This window comes from Spodoptera frugiperda, chromosome 28 (assembly GCF_023101765.2).
Source record: "Spodoptera frugiperda isolate SF20-4 chromosome 28, AGI-APGP_CSIRO_Sfru_2.0, whole genome shotgun sequence".
Taxonomy (NCBI): Eukaryota; Metazoa; Arthropoda; class Insecta; order Lepidoptera; family Noctuidae; genus Spodoptera; species Spodoptera frugiperda.
Window position 1 is genome coordinate 2,406,036 of NC_064239.1, and position 20,872 is coordinate 2,426,907.

Genomic DNA, 20,872 nt, shown 5'->3' on the forward strand with positions numbered 1-20,872 from the left:
CAGAAAACCGACGTGAAACAACGCTTGCGTTGTTTCATTGTGTGAGTGAGATTATCGGAAGCCCCATTAGGTACCCCCCTTCAAAATCTTCCCAATCCCTGAATCCTCAACAACTCATAAATTCCTAACCCCAAAAGGTAACGCATTTGTTACGCCCCTGGTGTTTCGGGTGTACATGGGCGGCGGCGATACACTCACGTTACAATCACGTGATCCGTCTGCTCGTTTACCGGCTTATACCACAAAAAATACAAAAAATTAATGGATGGGAATTTTGAAACCGAAATTTATTTAAAAATAAATCATATATATAAAGACTAGAACTCTAAAAGTCAACTAGAAAAAACTTGTAACAGTTTGACAGCTAGATAAATTAGTTATTAGTTGCTTTTTTTCAAAATGTCAAAATTAAAATGACATTTAAGTGTTTTTCGCCGAATTGCATTGAAAAACAATTCTGATGATGTCATAAAAAAAATGTTAACGTCATTCATGATGTCAATTGTATCAATGTAATAAAAATATATTCAAAATCGTTTAAAAATTATAATATTCTTCCTTAAACTAATAATTTGGTAGCTAGTTCAGATTTATATACCTAACATAGGTAATATTTACTTAGTGACCTGAATGTCTATGTTGGCCATTTAAAAAAAATAGGTATCTTAACTATTTTATTTTTATTAATACATAAAAAATGTGGCTATAAAACCAAGCGCGTCATATTTTTATAATAATATTCTACTAATATTCTAAATGCGAAAGTTCATATGTCTGTCTGTTTAACTCAATTCACGTCAAAACGAATGAAGAGATCGAGATGAAATTTGGAACAGGGGTAGATTATAGTCTGAAGCAACACATAGCTTCAGTCATTTTTAAATTGCAAATATTTTTTATGCAAAGATATCATAATTATAAATCGTGTTTACGCCAATGAGATCTACAAACCGGACAATGATTGAAAACGCAATAAAAATACATCTTTATTCATTTGGATGCAGTGATTACAAAACGCGTAATACATTTTTTCTCGTGTTAAACGTCGCAAAGTTAATTGCTATTAATTAATCTAGTTTCTTTTTAGTATGTATTTCTTTGTAGTTTCCTTTCCTTTTCCTAATTCAGTAGTGGATTTCATGGCGTTAATTATTAGTTAAATATAATACGAACAAAGCTGAACAAAAGCCTCCCCGGCCTTTGTTCAGTAGTGAACATCTCTCGGCTGATGATGATGATTTACCCGACACACCAGTGGCGTTACAAGTGCGTTGCCGGCCTTTTGGGGGTTAGGAATTGAAGGATTGTTGGGGAATCGGGGATTGTAAAGATTGGGAAGGCGGGTCGTTTGGCCGGTAACCTCAATCATTTAACGCAAGCGATGCTTCAAGTCGGTGTTCTGTGAGGCCGTTTACTGCGGTCGATTCGTGCTGAAGCATGGCTGTCCTACACTTAAACTTCAAAAACAAATAAGTAGGTACTTACAGTTTATTTATGAAAAAAAAACAAATTAAAATGGATTATATCTACGTGGGTTAACAACATTTGAAGATTACTTAGAAGACAAACCTTCAGTACTATAAATAAATGATCATCATAGTTTTTGTTCTTTTAAAGTTCTTGAAATAAACTTTAGTTAGTTACCTGAAATATATAGCAAAAAATCTAAGTCAAAAACAAGATTGATATTTATTTATAAATTAAAAAAAAATTAACAGTTCTTTGAATTTATATTTAACATAAGTAACCTACCTGGCTACAAAAATAGATTTAAGATTTAGAAAAAACCATGTACCGTAGCCTTATTATAGTATGTGCAAAATATTTATCTTACTTACATGTCTTACGTATGAATAAGAGGTTATAATTATTGTAACGTAAAGACGTGCATAACTCCGAAACAACTGCATCAACTTGAATAAATTTTATTATACTATTACATATACTTTCTAATCTATTTAGAGGACATGATAACACTATTCAGGATAACGAAAGCAAGAATACAGACGAAAAATAAAGATTTGAAACTACAATAGTCAAGATACTTGCACAGGGTGTATTTTTTCGTGGATAACACATAAATCACTGTTATTTAAAAAGTGCATAACCTTATTTTTTTATATATTTTTCTGATAACTGTTGATACTTTGCCGATTTGGTGTGCTACTTGGACGTCGATTTCAAGGCTAACCTGCATAAGAAGATGTGTCATAATACCCTTATAAGGAGAACCTGTTTACAAAATTAAATAAAAATTACCTACAGGGTTTATGAGTAACATAAAACTGTCCATTTCATGGGTTTAAGATATATCTATACAAAACTGTCCATTTCATAACAAAAATAATATCTGTTGAACTAAGAACCTTAATGTTACAAAATCTTAAATTCAAGGTTCGGAGATTGTCAATTACTGACTAGCTGTGGTGTCTGTGACTTAATGGTGCCCAAGGATGTAATAAAACCATTGACTAAGCTAGATGGTATTTAGATTTATGGCTTATGGGAGCATGGTAATAACATGTTTTATAAACCCTGAAGAGATAGACAGAGGTGCATTTACATAATATAAAATACATAAACCTTTGTCTTTAAAATAATATATAGGACTGAAAAAGATTACCTATCCAATTTCGTCGATTAATTTGCGTTATACCTATATGTTTTTCTTTTTTTTTTACACATTGTTCATGAACGTTGTTCCGCATTGGGATTCTCTCCTTTATGGTGGATGCGTTTACAGAAATACTATGTCACACATACACATGACACACAAACCCTCAGATCAGAGCAATTACAATTTGTTAATCGTAAAAAGATTTCCCCTGTGTGAGAATAGAACCCGCTGCACTTTGTGCGATAGCCGGTTGCCCAGACACCATGCCTACCGTGCAGTCAATTTGTCTATATTCCTTTTTTTATGTCTAAAAGGTCTAGTCGTTCTGGTTTTCGCAAGACAACAGTAATTGGTTTTGATATTTTATACATAAATAAGACTTTGCTTCGACTTTGACGAAAGTACAACATATTTTGGATGCTATTTTTAAATCTCAACTAAGTACTTCAAGGTGGTCCAAATCAAAACAAAGTTCTATTTATTTATCAAAACAATGTTTTTATTAACAGCTAAACCTAATTGCCAGTCAACCGATGATTAACTACCATTATCTATGCAAAAACCGACTTTAAGTAGACGTACAAAAAGTTCAATAAAAAGTAAGCAACAACAGGTAATTAGGTATTTGTGCAATGTATACTTTAGTAAGTACAGACGGCAATAGGTCAACATACCCCAATCTGACAATAACTGTCATTGAATTTTCGACTTCACTACAAAACAATAAAGTTGAATATCAAATAAAGACATTTGACGGTAGGGTATGATGACCTGCTGTTGTCAAGTTAAAACAATAGTGTTGGGTCAGGTGGGGTCACAACAATTGCAGATGTTAAATTCTTTGAAAGAAACCATTCATTTTGATGTTAAGTATCTTCCATTAAGGCATATTGTTTAGTATTTTTGTGTGAATAATGCGTCATTAGTGTAATTCCGTAGGTTCAACTACTGTAAGGAGAGTTCATCAAAATAAAACAGGGATCTATTTTGAAAATTCTCAGTATAGTAGTTGATAGCTTAAAATCTCTAGAAGTGCCATGTATAAAATGTATAATTGAACTGTAAAATGTGAATTTGACTTTAGTAACTAAGCTAGCTGCATCGAGTCAATTATAATTCAATCCTTAACAATTATTAAAATTCTTAACAATCCTTAATCCTTAGCAAATCCTTAACAATTATTAAAATTCTTACTGACACTTTAATCAGTACCCTTAGTATGAGTTTGCTTTATGGAATAAATCAACCAATCAGAGCGCCGAATACGCTGTCGTTTCGAATATTTAAACGTAAAAGAAACTCGTACTAAGGTTACTGATATGAAACCTCGAACTCTAACACCGATGAGGCAATTTTCAACGACGACAAAAGATAAGTGATATACTTAGGCACTCAAAAACGGGTCACAGGCCCTTCGCTTTCACCGAAAACCTTTAACAAACGTGCTTAGAATCCAAAACACTACATTACCTATGTAACTTAGACATTTAATAAATTCTACAAACGTTTCATAAGATTTTCTCACCAAAATGTAAGTAGGTTACTTTCATGATGAAATAACATTATAATGTTTATATGAGGAAAACACAAATCATCCTGTCTTTTTATTTAAGCAATGCTTAGCTTTGATACCTAGATAGATGCACATAGAATTGATACAAAACACTAATTATTTGTTTATTACCAAATTAAAATTTAACATTTTAAACTTAGTATACTGTACAGTGTAGTATACAATGGCCGTATAAGTACTGTAATGTGCAAGTGCACCTCTGTCTACCCCTTCCGGGATAAGAGGCATGACGTTGATGTAGTCTGAACAAAAACTTCCCAAAAAGCAAAGAGGATAACCTGCATATTTTGCAAGCAACTTGGTGATAGCAATTTGCTCATCGAAAACAAACACCTAATTTGAATTTCCATGTATTTACAAATACATAAATTGGATAGCTTGAATCTATTGCAATCCTTCCTTTACAACCTTATTTTTCCCCCGCACCCATACATCTAAAACCCACACTACAATATGTACCTATGCAAAAAACCAAATTGCATCCTAACCTATTTTGCAACAACCATCTTCGTACGGCTTTCGCAAACATGCAGTAATGCAGTTATCCGATTTCCATGCATTTTCTTACACCCATACATTTTATGGCAACGTCTTTCAAAAGAGATTTCGTCATGATCCAAGAGTGTTGTTCTCTTATCCTAGAAGCTAGGTGCTTAAGAAAATGAGAGGCTATATTGGTTGTTTTGAAACAAAGCATTAAAGATTGAAATGTATGTGTAAATAGGTTCTATGCGTGAAGTTTTGTCACAGTTTGTTTACTAGATGAAATTGTATCTTGTTTGTTTAGCATTATTTTTGTACAAGGGTTTGTTTCTCGGTCTAGGTCTCAATAAAGAACCGTGGGGGCTCCGGAGCCGATCTATTAGAGGCCCCTTACCCGGTGCTGAGGTTGGCGACCAGGCCTTTTAAAAGTTCCTTCACGTACATTACACCGCCGAATGAAGCTAATCAGGGCGCACACTTAAAAAATACTTACAAATTGTTCAGTAAAATACTAACAGACTAAACATATAAATGCAAACCAAACACTGTATTTCACACAGATTACCCATGACTAACACAAACGACAAACAACTACCGAAATCAGACGTTATTCCCCGAACACAATCATCCAAACTGCAATATTTGCCAATGTATTGCATCAAAATGTCAGTATATACCACTAACCTCATTCCATAGAACTGACATGAAGACATAGTGGATTTCGCTGCAGTTTCCCACTGGTCAACACGTGCTGGTGCATTCTACTCTCAATCGAGTTATAGGACAGTCACGTGCAACGATTTAGTGATGCGAAACTATCGATAAAACGAGTTACTTAGGTAACCAACTTGATTTACTTGTGTCGATGTGTGGTTGTTGTTGTGGAACTAACTGCGGTTTTAGTGGTTTGGCACGAAATCTAGTTTAGTGAGCCTATTTTTATACCCGACGTATGTTCATACTCGTTCTACTCTGCTGCACCTGGATTCAACTCAAGATCCCTTGTTCAGCAGTTCTGTTTTGAACCATAAAATGTATTTCAAGAACTACTGTAACATGCCAGATTTAGGCATTCTAGAACAAAAAGTGTACTACACACTTTACATGTTTACCTACCAAAACAATAGTATTGTTACACAAAACTGTAATTTCTAATATAGGGTGGTCCCTATGCAATAAACCGGTGATTGGGAAGCTCATGTATCTATAAACACTTTAATATATGTCTTCGATCACCCAAATTGAATATCGAAGACGTACAAAACTGTATTACCACACCAATCGAGCGATCGTCGATTGATGGTAGAATGGATTGGTCGATGTCGATCGATAGTTTCCGGCCGGAATATAATCAATCTACGTCGACCGATGCCATCGACCGGCAATCGATCGATTGGTTAGTCGACCGGTATCCGTCGATCAATTAAAGCTACTACACCAATCGATTAATGTCGACTGATGTCGATCGATGGCATCGATGGACTATCGATCGATTGGTGTGGTAGCTTTAATTGATCGACGGATACCGGTCCACTAATGTTAGCCAAAGGCTTCTTCATCATCACAACAGCTGAGCCCAATCCCCCCATCACATCCAAACATCTTCTATCGATACTAATCCACAACATCCTTGCACGTCACTATTTCACAGTCACGTGCAGCTTTCTAAAGATTGACCAACGTTCTCTAGGCAACAGCAATTATAGGTGGCGCGGCGGTGCAACACGGTGCACGGCGCTTGCGCACCGCCTGTAGTAAACTTAGTGTGGTCATTCACGTGACGAGTTGTATGACCCCAATTTTGTTCATTAATGTTTATATATTTACTTTACTTGGTACTGTGTAAACATTGCAATTTTATTATTTTAACTGAAGTAATTAGTTGATATTATACGTAAAGAGTTTTCATTTGTATGATAGGGAAAAGCATTATAGGTTTTCAATTTCACTGAATTTGGATTTGTTACAAGTATCTATCATAGACTGTCTTCTTATTCATTCATTTCTTTTCGTATCTTCCATAATAGATATATGTCGTAGTATGTCACTATGAATACTACAAAAATAATCTACTTCCCATCTTTTTAAAAAATATAGGATCAGGTCTCATGAAGGAAAATCCTCAATATTTTGTTTCTAAAGGCTATATTATACTAGGTCTATTCTAGTTCCTTTACATCTATACTCAATACTCAATACTCAATACTCAATACTCAATACTTTATTGCATGCCATAATGTGTACATAAAAACAGTTGGTATGTTAAGCATAGAATCAATTATGGACCCTGTCGGGCACAGCAAAGTGGATTTTTACAATTTATTTAATTACATTTTATTAGGAGAGAGGATGAAGGCGCTTCTTTAAATTAATAGTAAATTAAAATTTATAAATATAATATATAGGTTTAGGCTAAAGTTAATACATACAATACAATAGTGTACCTAATCATTTTAATAGTATTTTCACGATATAAAAATAAGTTACTAATTAAAGATTAAATATAAAATGAAAAATGTCATCTATTGTTTTATGTCAGAGATTTTTTGTTATTGAAATTTGTCGTTTAAGTACTCGTCAATAGTGTAATAGCTTTTAGTTATTAGCAATTGTTTCAATTTATTAGTAAATATATTATTTTTGGCAATATTTTTATGTCTTCCGGAAGCTTGTTGTATATTTTAATGGACATAACATGTGTACCAGAAGAGTGCATTTTCAATCGTGAAGTGGGTATGTTTAGTCTGTTTTCATGTCTGAGTGTAATTTTATTTTGAATATCTCCTCTTTTGGAATAGAATTGGGGGTAGTTACGTACAAATTTACAAATTTCGAGTATGTAGAGGCAAGGCAGGGTTAATATTCTGAGGTCTATAAAATGGGGTTTACATGAGTCTGTTTCCTTGATATTCATTAATATTCTAATAATTTTTTTCTGCAGAGTGAATAGTGTAGGTGCGTCGGTACTATTTCCCCACAAAATAACTCCATATTTGAGCCACGCAAATGCGTATGCGTAATACGTTACTATAGCCGTTTTTAGGTCTGTTGCCTTCTTGATTTCACGGAGGGCGTAAGAAAACTTAGACAATTTTGTTCTTATTTTTTGAATGTGCGATTTCCAATCTACGTGTGAATCTATGTCAAGGCCTAAAAGGGTGAATTTATTTACTGCTTCTAATTTTGATCCATTGTAATCGAAATTTATTGTTATAGGTATTTTTTGTCGAGGGTGGAAGGTTATTATTTTTGTCTTATTGAAGTTAATTTCTAGGTTGTGTTCGTTCATCCAGTGTGTAGTAGTGTCTAGTATAGAAGTAAGTTTTTGATTTAAGTTTATATTGTTATCACATGATGTTAAAATAGAGATATCATCGGCGAATAATACGCATGACTCATTGATATAATTGGGGAGATTATTTATGTAAACAAGGAATAGCAGACACCCTATTACACTTCCTTGTGGTATGGAAGCTTTTACAGGTATGCTTTGGGATCGTATTAATTCTATTTCTTTTGATTTATGATTGCAGTGTTCTATTTCTACAACTTGTTCTCTGTTTTTTAAATATGATGTAAACCATTCGTAACTTTTTCCGCGGATGCCAATGTTATATAGTTTATTTAATAATATATCGAACTGAACCTTGTCATAGGCTTTTGTCATGTCTAATAACAATCCAACAGCATACTTTTTATTGTTTATTATATTGAGTGCCTCTTTTATATATTTATAAACAGCCAAAACGGTGGATCGGTTTTTGCGAAAGCCATTTTGGCTATCATTGAATATATTGTATTTCTCACAGAATGCATATACGCGATTGCACATAGCTTTCTCAAATATTTTTGAGGCTGTTGGTAGGAGAGCGATTGGACGGTAGTTATTTGGGTCAGTCTTTATATTTTTCTTGTGGATCGGTTTTATGAGAGCTTTTTTTAACAAATCTGGAAAAACGCCTTCTTCAAAAGATTGGTTAAGTAGTATATAAAATGGCAAGGTTAATTCGTTAGCGCATTGTCTTAATAGGGACATCTAAGTATAGATGCACACATAACTGCAACAATTTGGGGTCAACGTCCTGTAACCGCAGTTTACAGATGCATAGACACAACTATACGATGCACCGCGCGATGCATAACGCTATACTGTAACTATGTATATGCTGTATTTCAATGCAACAAGAGCCAGTTTCCGATTCTCATTGGAATATTGTTATCTTAACTTCTGTTGATCTTTCATTCCCATCTTCGAAATTCTGTGTATATTATTTTATACTTTATGAAAATTTACAAAAGTCTAGTCTTAAATCTAAACTCGCCAGATGGTAAAGTGAATTGAAAAAAAGCCTAATCAATGATACTATACAGCTAGTTTCGTTAAATATGGCAAATTAAAAAGATATTTGTAATAGATAGGAAGAGGACGGCTCAATATAATAAAGATAGATAGATTTATTTATTTAAGTTAATGAATGTAAGATAGCAATATTGTTCCGACTCCGCAAAACAAAAACAAAAGAAGAATAGACACTCAAACAATCATAGTCCACAGAGGATTTAATGCATCACCAGCGCCATTTAACTGAGCTGGCGGGTTTACCGAGGCACCAGACCGAAAATCATGAATAGAAATGGGGTGATTTTTTAGTCAGAAAGAGTCTGACACTCCCTCTCGCCTCGCCCAAGGCGGCAGAAGTCATTGGATGATCTTCCCCTCTCAAACAAATAACAAGGAGGTCAATTATCTCGAGGTAAGCCAGTTGCCATCAAGCTCTCCGATGTACTCTACCTCTATAAGGGGTGGTAACGTTACTTTGAAGTGTTCAAATAATATCAAAAAAGTGCGATCTAATGAGCGCAAAAATAGTTTCTATTACAGTGTAATGTCACTAGTCCCTACTATAGCTTGCTGGTCATTGTAACGGAAGCAACGCGACCCCATTGTCATGTAGATAGCGAACTCTAACATGTCCGCTTATCGCTCCACTATTAACCTAATGTTTATTTATGTTCTTTGTATAATTAAACAGTTCTTTTGCAACTATAATAGTTTCTTTGATCTAAGAACAATTTTCTAACACATTTTGTTCTTTGACTGAGTTCTCAAGTGTGAATTATATTTGCTTTTAGTGAATATCAGACTTACTGCCTTGCTCGGAGAACTTAGCAATTTTTTTTACTAAAGAATAGATAGGAATAGTTTAAGTAATTATTGAATGTCGCGAAATGCTGCTCTTGAATTCATATTCAGCCTCTAGCATGGCTTGAAACTAGTCGAGTTGTCCCTTTAGCTTGGGTTGAAGTTGAAACCAGTAAGCCGATAGCCATAATTATAAATTTTACATTATATTCATACATTAAACAATGAATGTCTGATTTACTGTATTCTTATGTAATTGTATTCAACAGTTTACATACACAGGTAATTAGAAAAATCTAGAAAAACAAGTGCAAGGCTGGGCGTAGGTCTAGGTCTTGTGTACTTTACCTGCACATATAATTATACTGAGGTCGCATACAAATAATTTTATACTAGTTTCCTACGTGTAATTGCTACGGTATTTTAAAATGTAGTAAATTATAGGAACCCGGCAGCTAGTAAAGCTGATAATAGCTAAAGATTGATAGACAGTTCTATGATAAGGTTCCAAAGAACCTTTTTTGAAGGTGGGCGATATCTTCTATTACTTCTAAGTAATTCTATTATCTAAGCTAACCTGACAGATTTCATGAAAATATTGTTTTATTTTAGGCGTGTCTCGGAGTCATCGCCGGTCACGGTCTCGGTGGTCTACGTAGCTAAACAGAAACTCAAAAATCAGATAATTGGTGTACCCACCAAAAACTGAATAGAACTCGAGGAATGAATAAATGTTTGGAAAATGTTCTAACATCTATTCACCCCATTCCTGCATCTATTAACCCCTTGAAATCTATTTTACGGTACTTAAATCAACGGGAAATAATACAGCTGTCAACACAATGATTCAATGGTTACTCATCTCTGTTAAAACGCAAAACATTAAGATAAATACTCACTGGTGTTATACTATATAGGGTAAGTGCCTACTATCTGTTATTTGTCACCCAGATAAACAAATTCAGGCTAGTTGATTCATCTGAACATAATATGCTTTGTTATCACTACATAGTATAAAACAAAATCGCTTTCTCTGTCCCTTTGTATGCTTAAATTTTTAAAAGTACCTACGCAATGGATTTTGATGCGTTTTTTTAAATATAGAGTGATACAAGAATAAGGTTTATATGCATAATATATTACCATTGCACCCATGCGAAGCTGGGGCGGGTCGCTAGTATAGTATAATATAAAATATAAATATTACAGTTGGCAAATAGATTAGGTAATTATGAAAACATAAGCAGGAGATCTTACTTAATGTTATAAATGCGAATTGTTTGTGTGTTAGTTTGTATATATGTTACTCAATTACATTAAAACGTCTGAAAAGGAATTCGGAATGGAATTTAGAACCGAAGTAGATGATGGTCTAGAAGAATATATCTAGACTATTTTGATTCCACGGAAACGCGAGCGAATCCGCTGTCTAAAATTTAATCACCATTGACAAACAGTGAAAGAAAACATAGTGAGGAAACCTGGTCTTATAATTTCTAATTATAAGTTTTAACCGGCATTGAGCAAGCGTCGTTGATGATTATTGCTCAAACCTTATCCGTGTGAAAAGAGGCCTTTCGTCAGCCAGCAGAAGCCACTTATAGGCTGTTGATGATGATGACATTAAAAGAAAGAAAAACTTACTTTTTCCATTCTGCACAGTGTAGCTAAGGTCTTGGAAGCTAAGGTTCACGGGCGGGCGCTGGGGTAGATGAGAGAGGTGCGCTCGTCCCAAAGCTCGCGAGTTCACCTCCAATGGGCTCGACATTTTGTATCACACTGGCATGCCAAGGCCAAGTCCTGCAACCAGAAACATATCTATACTAATATTATAAAGCTGAAGCTAAAGTTTGTTTGATTGTTTGTTTGTTTGTTTGTTTGAACGCACTAATCTCCGGAATTACTGAACCGGATTGGATAATTAATTTTGTGTTGGATAGTCCATTTATCGAGGAGTGCTGTACGCTATAAAACATCACGCTATAACCAATAGGAGCCGAGAAGAGCGGGTGAAACCGCGCGGAAGTAGCTAGTAAGTAATAAAATGCTAATTCCAGTTTTACTTTTTTTGCTATATAATTGAAACTTTATTCCAATGACGCAGGTACAATGTAACCGGTCTTATTTTAGTCACTGATTTAATACAGTTAGTCATTAAAAATAGAATTTCCTGAATCAGACTCGATTTGCTAAAATCATAACAAATTATAATTATGTACCCTACACCCTAAACTTTCCTTAGGAATCGACTGGTAAAATTCGTACACAATCGCATTTTAACGGACAAACAAACAAGCAGACATACACTTATTTCTATATAATATATTTAAAAAAAAATCATTAATTTACTAGATTATAAATATGTCTATGGTCATCAATCAACATAATCTTGAAATCTTCGAAATGTAGGCATTATATTTATTTCTTCCTATTGTCTGTTATTTCTCACGTTTTATATTTATTTTTAGTATAGCAATATTACATCATATTTTAAACTTGGATTACATGTACCTAATTAAAAATGTAATTTTTATAAAGAAACTAGGTTAAGTTAATTTTTAGAACCAGATATTTTAGGAACGTCTGTGGCAGTCGGTAAGTTGTCAGAAGAGCATAAATCTGACAAAGTGGCCGCGTGAAGAGACGTCGGTTGTCACGTATGTTGTTCATAGTTATGAATCCCAATCGTAGCTTGAAACTGATCGAGCGACCTCCTCGATCAATTTTGTTAATAAACCATATTGTCTCATTAATATAAGTAGTGTGTATGGTCTCTCAATGACTATTAAACAAAAAATGCAATTAGAAGAATAAATAAAACTGCACGATGTTTATTTAGCTTTGAAAATATTAAATGCTGCAATTCAAATACATACGCAAATTAAACAGAAATTTAGCCAACAATAATAATATTACATAAATTAATAACAAACACGACATTGACACACATACGGGTCAAGTTTGTCTGTCTGCGTATAGATTGTTTCTTCGACACGCAATATTATTTTTTGCAAGTCAGCATGCAATTTTGCAATCTATTGTACCGAAAATAGATTGTATTGCATTCTATGTTTAGGTTTAAGGTTAAACATGACTTGCAGATATTTTAAATACTTGTGTATATTGCTAATATTGTAGTTCGGGGAATTTTTTGGTGTATAACCATGAAGAAAGGACCTCGAGTAAATTGCCTTGTGGTCGAATTTTTGTAAGTATAGCTGCCTAAGAAAACCTCTCGGGTAAGAGTCCCTAATCGTTCAGACAAGGTAAGATTAGTATTAAAGAAAAAATAATAGACAGACATGAAAAACTGTGGTTTAAAATGTGTACAGATGTCTTGTGGTAAGGAACTTACACGTTTGTCACTCAATCACATCAAAACGGCTAAAAAAATCGGTATTAAATTTGGAAGTAGTAGATTATGCAATAACATATTAAAGACTACTTTTTATCTCTGGGAACGTGGACAAAACCGCTGGCAGAACCTAAGTAAGTTAAATAATTTTACTAGTGTGAACTATGAACCGAAAGCCAGTTCATTATTATTGCAAATATTAATCAGAATTATACCTATACATAACAATCATGGTCTGCAGTAATTTATTGCGAAATCAAAGTCCTTTTGAATAACTAGATATGGTTATAACCTTAGAACAGCGAGGAACTGAACATCAATGTATGCCTTGTCCACCTTAAATAGATTAATAGCATCAGACATAGTATCCGCGTTCATTTCTCAGGGTTACCTAGTTTTTAAATAAAAAAGCCTATGATGGATAGCTGTGGCAAGTAACTGGTTTATCTGATTAATTGGCGAATTGATTGCAAAATCGTAAGTAAAAAAAAAACAACGGTCCAATATGAGACCTTAAACCCACTTGAGATCTTAACAAAATTATCAGTTTTTTTTTAAGGAGGGATAATAATCCAATGTCTTCTCTCGCCATGAGCTAGGCGAGAGGGAGTGTCAGACTCTTACTGACTAAAAACCACCCCGTTTACTCAGGCAACCGGCCCCGGTAAACCCGTTAGGTAGTCCACAGTTCTAGGTCGTGCATCAGCCCTACTGGGCCCAATCCGTGGTGGAAAATTATCAGCATAGATTTACCCAGTGATTAGCATTAGGTTATTTTTGTGGTTAAGACTTTAACACAACATTCTGACAAACCTAAGCCTTTTAAACTGCAATCTCCAACCAGCCTGTTAATCGTAGAGATAGTGCGTGTAATCAAGCAGTAGCAACCGTGTATTTATTTGTTTCTAAATTATTATCATATGTTATGTATCATTTGAAATCTCCTTGAATTAAACACAGCTTCATTTCACTAGCTTTGCACGCAGGTACGCTTGCGTGTGCTGCCTATAATATCATAGTTTGCGTGATCGCTTGTCTTATCTGCGATGTTTCATTAAATCATTACAATCGGTTCAGCTGTTCCTGAGATTAGCACATACATGTTGTTAGTATTCTACTAGCATGCAAATAAGCACCTTAGCCAATTATATAAATACAGTTTAATATCGCTTAGATAATTGTTCTTCTAGGAGTTAGGTAAAAGGATAACGGAAGTTTATTTTGGCAATTTGTCTGTCTGTCCTTTCTCCAATCGGATTAACTGATGATAAATTATATTTATTAGATATCTACATGTTATAAAAACATGAGATTAATCATGTTTTTTTACTTAACCTTGTTGGCCTCTCCGTGGGTCTTTTAGACAATTAATTACGTTTATAATTGAGTTCTAGGCTCAATATCCATGACAACATTATTTAAAAAAATATTTTCTGTAGTTCTATTGGACTTTGACAACTTCAAATAATTCAGAATATCCATGCTTTACAGGCGAGTTGGTGATCGTGGTTTAAAGGTTTAGGTTGATTTACAGTTTTTTGTGCAGCCTGTGCCAATTATAATAGTCCTTTAGTGAATGAAGTTAAGTGAGATATGAAGTCGGTTCATATCTCACGTAAAATACGTAATACGTTGAATCAGTTTCCACCAGTCCTAAGCTATGTGTGAATATTATTGATGGAAGCCAAAGGTAACCACAGCAACGTAACATAGCAAAAGGACGACTTACGGTGACTGACACCAGAAAAAATGTCTAGTGGAAATCTCTGGTTGTCACTTGTCTCCCTTAGTCGGCATTTATACCACCCATTAAAGGACAGGGTGGAGCCAAATGTGTATTCTTTTCTGTCATTACCACATAGCTTAAATCGTTTACAGAACTAGTTCTGTCGAAGTAAATACTTTAAAGGAATCACGTTTTGCGCGCCTACCGTGTAGTTCCAAATGAATGGGTTACCTTTCACTGCGAACAGTCACGTGTATGAACTAGTACATAGTTATGTACATAGATATATATAGGCGATGTTGCTATACATAGGCTGGATGTGGTATAAGTTTGGATCTGATGGTCGTCTTTTTTACATTTAATGGGTCGACGTTTGGCCGCTATCTCACCTGATGATAAGTGATGATGCGGCCTACGATGGAGCACGTCTGCTCGTAAGCAACCTATTCACTCGGGCTTTGAAGACACCCAGGTTATACCCATCAGGAAACACAGACTCCGGCAAGGAGTTCCACTCCCTAGCAGTTCACACAAGGAAGCTTGAAGCGAAGCGTTGTGTCGTTTCCTCAAGTTAGTTAATAATAGAGATGATGACGGGGTATATAAATTAAAAATCAATTTAGTTCGTTAATTAGGTAATAAAAAGATATTAGACACGTACTTTTTAATTTTGTCTTATAAGATAGGTAACAATACTGAATACTGATTCGTTTTATCTAAATAAAACTCATTACTCAATACTGATTCATTTTATCTAAATAAAACGGTTAAAGTTTAGTAGTGTATCTAGAAGTGACGCCAATTCGAATTTATATGTATTTGTTTCTGTGAGAAATTAAAAAATACGTGTCTAATATTTTAAAATAATTTACAAGCACTCGTACCCTATTATGTTGCTAGATGAGGAAACACAAATCAAGCTTGTTTTTCACCTACAAGAGAATATGTTTATCCTGATTATACATTAAAAATTCAACATGATTCTAAACTAAAACCAAAATATAAAATAAAAAATGATTCCAAGTTTACATGGCTCTGAATATATCTGCATAATCTATGTGTGACAAGGCCAAAAATTAAATGCATTTAGAAATAACAAGGAAATTATGTTCTACGCAAAGCTAGACATATCAACTGTCATAACTACATCACCTTAGAACTCAGGACATCCAATAAGGAAAAATATAACTTTATTTAACTAGAAAATGTTAGCTGTCATTCAAGTCAAATTAAAATTTTGCTAATGTCTGAAATGTCCTTAAAGGCAGTGTCAAGCTAAAATCAATATTAAAATTAAATGTTATGAGCTAGGTAATATGTAATTAATAATAATAGGTAATGTTTGAAGTAAGAAGTCAAATATCGTCACACCTTTTTTCCCTGAAGAGGTAGGAAGAGGTGTCCATTATAGCACGTAATGCCACTGTAAACCCAAAATTTCACCATTTATGTTATAAGTCCCATGTAATAGGGGGTGAGCGTATTGCCATATACTGGGCACAATTCCAGACTCCGTGCTACTACTAAGAAATTTTCGAAAAAAGCCCAGTAATACTTTGCCCGACCCGGGAATCGAACCCAAGCCCCCTTCACCGGCAAGCGCTTTTGCGACCATTCCACCAACGAGGTAGTCTCTATATAATTAACAAATCTTCTAGATATTTTGCATACCTACCTATATACACTTAAAGTACCTACAGAGAAGGACTTAACCAAGCAAATTCGCGTAAAAAAGTTAGTAAAATAAATAAATATACAATCAATCACCCTCAAGGAAAACCGACATAATTGTATAATATATTATGGTAGTAACGTATTTTTTATACATATAACAACTTATATAGAGAATGTAAAGATATATAATTTCCTCATACACTCATAGCTTAGGTAACTACTAAACAAATAACATAGTTAGTCAATGCATAACTTGATATGTTACATAGAAATAACAGTTACTTGCTAACTCCATTTGTTATTTATGAAAATTGAAAACATGTCTTTGTTCTACGATAATACTTGTAAAATATTTATATCAGGTGTATAAAAATAACGTTTTTTACATGTTATAATAAAATAACGTAATTTATTTAAATGTAATATAATAACAGAATTTTAACCATTAAAATAAATTCAAATTCCAAAATTAATATGAAATCAGAAAAAGTGGTCGCTGTTCGAGTAGTCACAAAATAATGGGTCGGAGCCTCGAGTTCTGCGCGCGCCTCAAAGAGCCATCAGACCACCACATATGGGGCCCAGTAGATCTGACTCGGAGCTGCGGCCTGCCCAGTGGTTTACCGGGGCTCCGGCTTTTTTTCAGCAGAAGTAGGAACGGGGTGGTTTTTATTTTCATCAAATTTATTTCATCTTTATTTACAAAACAAATTGTCAATTGTAATTCATTTACAATATTCAGGTATTTGCTTAAGTCCTCGTTATAACGTGAATAATATACGTTACAAGCTAATAACAAATAACTATAATAGGTGTTAATTGCGAAATATTTATAGACGTAAGATTAATATATTGACGTATTATATTAATTACAGTTATAACTATTCACAGTGTTAACAGTTATACATAATGTTTATTCTTCAACATGGAAACTCACTTCAGATATTGTAAGTTTAACTATTTAAATGGGTAGAAAATACCTATTTTGTAGATGCCTATTATAACTTTCGTAAAACTTATTAAATTCATTCGTCCTGTTTAACGTCTTATTCATACTCACAGCAATGCTGCTCATGGATATGAACCCTAGCGTGGCTTAAAACTAGTCGAGATATTTCGCCAAACAATTACATACCTAGGTATAGTCACTTTTCATCAGTTATGTTATAAGTCCCATATAATAGAGGATAAGCCTATTTATTCCTTTATCCCGTATCCTTACAATAAGTTTGTAATGTTTTAACCGATAAATTAACTAAGCCATATTAAACCACAGGTCAACGACCTTAAATATTTTAACGATTACATCGTCATTATTGTGAACACAAAAACATTATAACATATGAAAGTTTGTTTGTTTAGATGTTTGTCCGTCAATCACGCTGAAACTACTAAAAGAATTTTGATGAAATTTAGTATACACACAGGGTATGAGTTGACTTGGGTGATTGGATGCCTACTTTTTATACAAGGAAATGCGGGCGAAGCCTACATAGTAAATATATAATTTTAAAAAACCCAATGTGATATAAATAACTTCATATAAACTCGTCATTAAAAATACCGAACAAAAAGTGCAAGTAAATGTACACATGAAACTATACATATCCAGTATAAACTGACCGTTGCACGTGAGGAAAAATCATTCAAAGCGAGACCATAATAAACTGGTTATGTATAGCTTGATGACATGTAGTCCTGTGTACCCACTGATTCTTTAACATACATTTCATTAAAAAAATAGTTTATTATTCAAAATGTCAAGAGGTTAGTTTTATTACTTGTCGTATGACGTTCCTCGTTAACATTACAAACGTAAGTCGGTAGTTGTACATTTTTGTTTTGCATAGTTTGTTAACCAACTGATCTACGTATCACGAAGCAAATACAAAGAGATGTCATAACTGGATTTTCCTTTAACATAATGCGTGGCAGTTTACGGAGAGCGCGAGTCGTTTTAAACTACGCATTTGTCCTTTTTTGAGGGAGCAAAGTCATCCAATGACTTCTCCCGCCTTGCGCGAGGCGAGAGGGAGTGTCAAACTCTTACTGACTAAAACCCACCCCGTTCCTACTCCGCTTTTCAAGCCGAAATAAGCTCCCGTAACCCGCTAGGTAGTCCGCAGCTCTGGATCAGGCATCAGCCCTACTGGGCCCCATCTATGACGGTCTTTGAGGCGCACGTGGAAGGCCCTAGTGTATCCTCGGTTTTATGTAAAATTAAAACAGAAACATAATAATACTATACCTACTCAAACTCACAATCGAAACTATGTAGTAATTACACACACACACACACACACACACTTAAATCAGTTAAATACTTCTAATGAGACAATACCACACGCACATTCCAAGTTTTAGAATACATTTTTTTACTTTAAAAAACAAAAACAAAAACCATTGAATTGACAAACTTTACTTCCTAATTATTGTGGCCTAGAGATGAATTCGCAACAACAACAAAAAGGTTTTTGTGAGGTCACCAGATTACTGCGAAGTCATCGTGATTTGGCAAAAATACGTAATTCTTCATACATTCATAACATAATGATAGGTGTTAATAGATTGCTTAAATTGTGCATCTTTGTAATAGAAATCTAAGTAAGTAAGTTTGGATATATGACTCAACATGTTTTAAGGACTTGCAAGTTACATGTTGTGGTGGTCCAGAGGTTTCACGCCCGCTTCTCATGCATGAGAGGCGTGTATTAAAAAAACTTCCAACGGCAAAGTACCAATGTGACTTATTCCGAGTTGCTTGCTCAATGCAGGTTGGCGATTTCAAACTTAGATATAGTTAGAAATTATGAGCCCAGGTTTCCTTCACGATGTTTAAATAATCTTAGAATCTAAACTTTGGAACGAGCAAGTAGCTTCACTATAGGACTGACCGACAGACAGACGTTGTTAATATGATAATATTTATTTTGATGTTCAAAAGTGCCTTCCTGGTCTATTTGAAATAAATGATTTTGACTTTGACTTAGAAACTACATATTATAACTTGGAAAAAGTCACATTAGTACTTTGTCGTTGGTAGGTTTCAAGCCCGCGCTCATGCATTATGAAGCGGGTGTCTTAAATCTCCGGGCCACTACGACACACTTTTTCATCTACCCATAAGTGGCTATTTATACTATATATACGTACTTATTATATTGCTTATACATATGTATACTAGTTTACGTATAAACTAGACTAGCACGCGACGGAAACCTTGGGACAGAACTAGTAAATACTATAAGCGTCGCGTCGACCACATTTTTAATGTCGACAAGGTCGTAATTTCCTTGTTGACCATATTTGAAAATTATACTAAAGATCATGGATTATTTGCAAATTTTTATTTCTGATTATAATCTTTATTGATGTGTGTCATGTAGGGGAATCTAGACTTGGTCTTCAGGAAGTGCTATAAATCAGTTTGAAGGTATTTTTCCCAGTGGCTATCATGATTCCAAAGGTCAATGACCATAATCAGTTAACTGTATGACAGGATGATTCTTGTAGGTAAAAATAAACTGTTGTCACTATAATTTTTTTTTTATCCTCGTTTAATTATTTTTATCCTCCCACTCCCCGTAGTTGCCGTAAAAACAGATCAGTTACAAAAATCTATTTTATTTTAAATGAAAGACAAAATAGTATTTTGATTCACCTACTTACACAGTTAATATTATGTAATGTATTTTACATAAATACCTGTATATATATACTTATATATGGTATATTTGTTATGCCTATACTTTTATATAAATGGGCGATTATAATCACAATGATTAGTCGTTAAACTGTTAAAGGAGAAAGTAGGTTAAGATAATCAATTCTATTTTGCAGATTATAAAAATAGCAAAAACAGGTTTTCGCTAAATACGTCTAGGTTGATCTTTGGACTGTATAATAACCCCTATGCGATTTTTTAGTTTACAAAAATTTTTGTTATTTTAAATTATAAGTTAATATTATTTTTGGTTTTTTCAGTTTGTGACCTTCACCTTTGGATCTTTATTAGTTTTATTCTTAATATTTTGAATGAATTTTAACTACGAGTAAATTATTTTTAACTATATGCAATCAGTCACGGAAAAACAGCACCATACCTACTGTAAATTTTCGGTACAACCCAATTGCAATACCCTCTCCAAGTGTGGGGATTATAATCACCTCTTAAGAATTAGGTCTTTTTAAAGGGTTCCGTAGCCAAATGGCAAAAAACGGAACCCTTAAGATAAATCATGTCTATTCTGTCCGTCCGTCCGTCCGTCCGTATGTCACAGCCATTTATTTCAAAAACTGTT

The 20,872-nt window shown here is 34.1% G+C and overlaps 1 protein-coding gene across 1 annotated transcript in view; it reads right to left on the minus strand.

Annotated features, from left to right (window-relative positions):
• Positions 1 to 20,872, minus strand: part of LOC118265120 (ATP-binding cassette sub-family G member 1) — a 54,582-nt gene that overhangs the window by 22,127 nt on the left and 11,583 nt on the right. The window contains exon 2 of the mRNA XM_035577837.2: positions 11,461 to 11,616. Within this exon, the coding sequence (XP_035433730.1) occupies positions 11,461 to 11,584 (124 nt within the window). The 5' untranslated portion in view covers positions 11,585 to 11,616. The remainder of the gene's footprint in view (positions 1 to 11,460; positions 11,617 to 20,872) is intronic.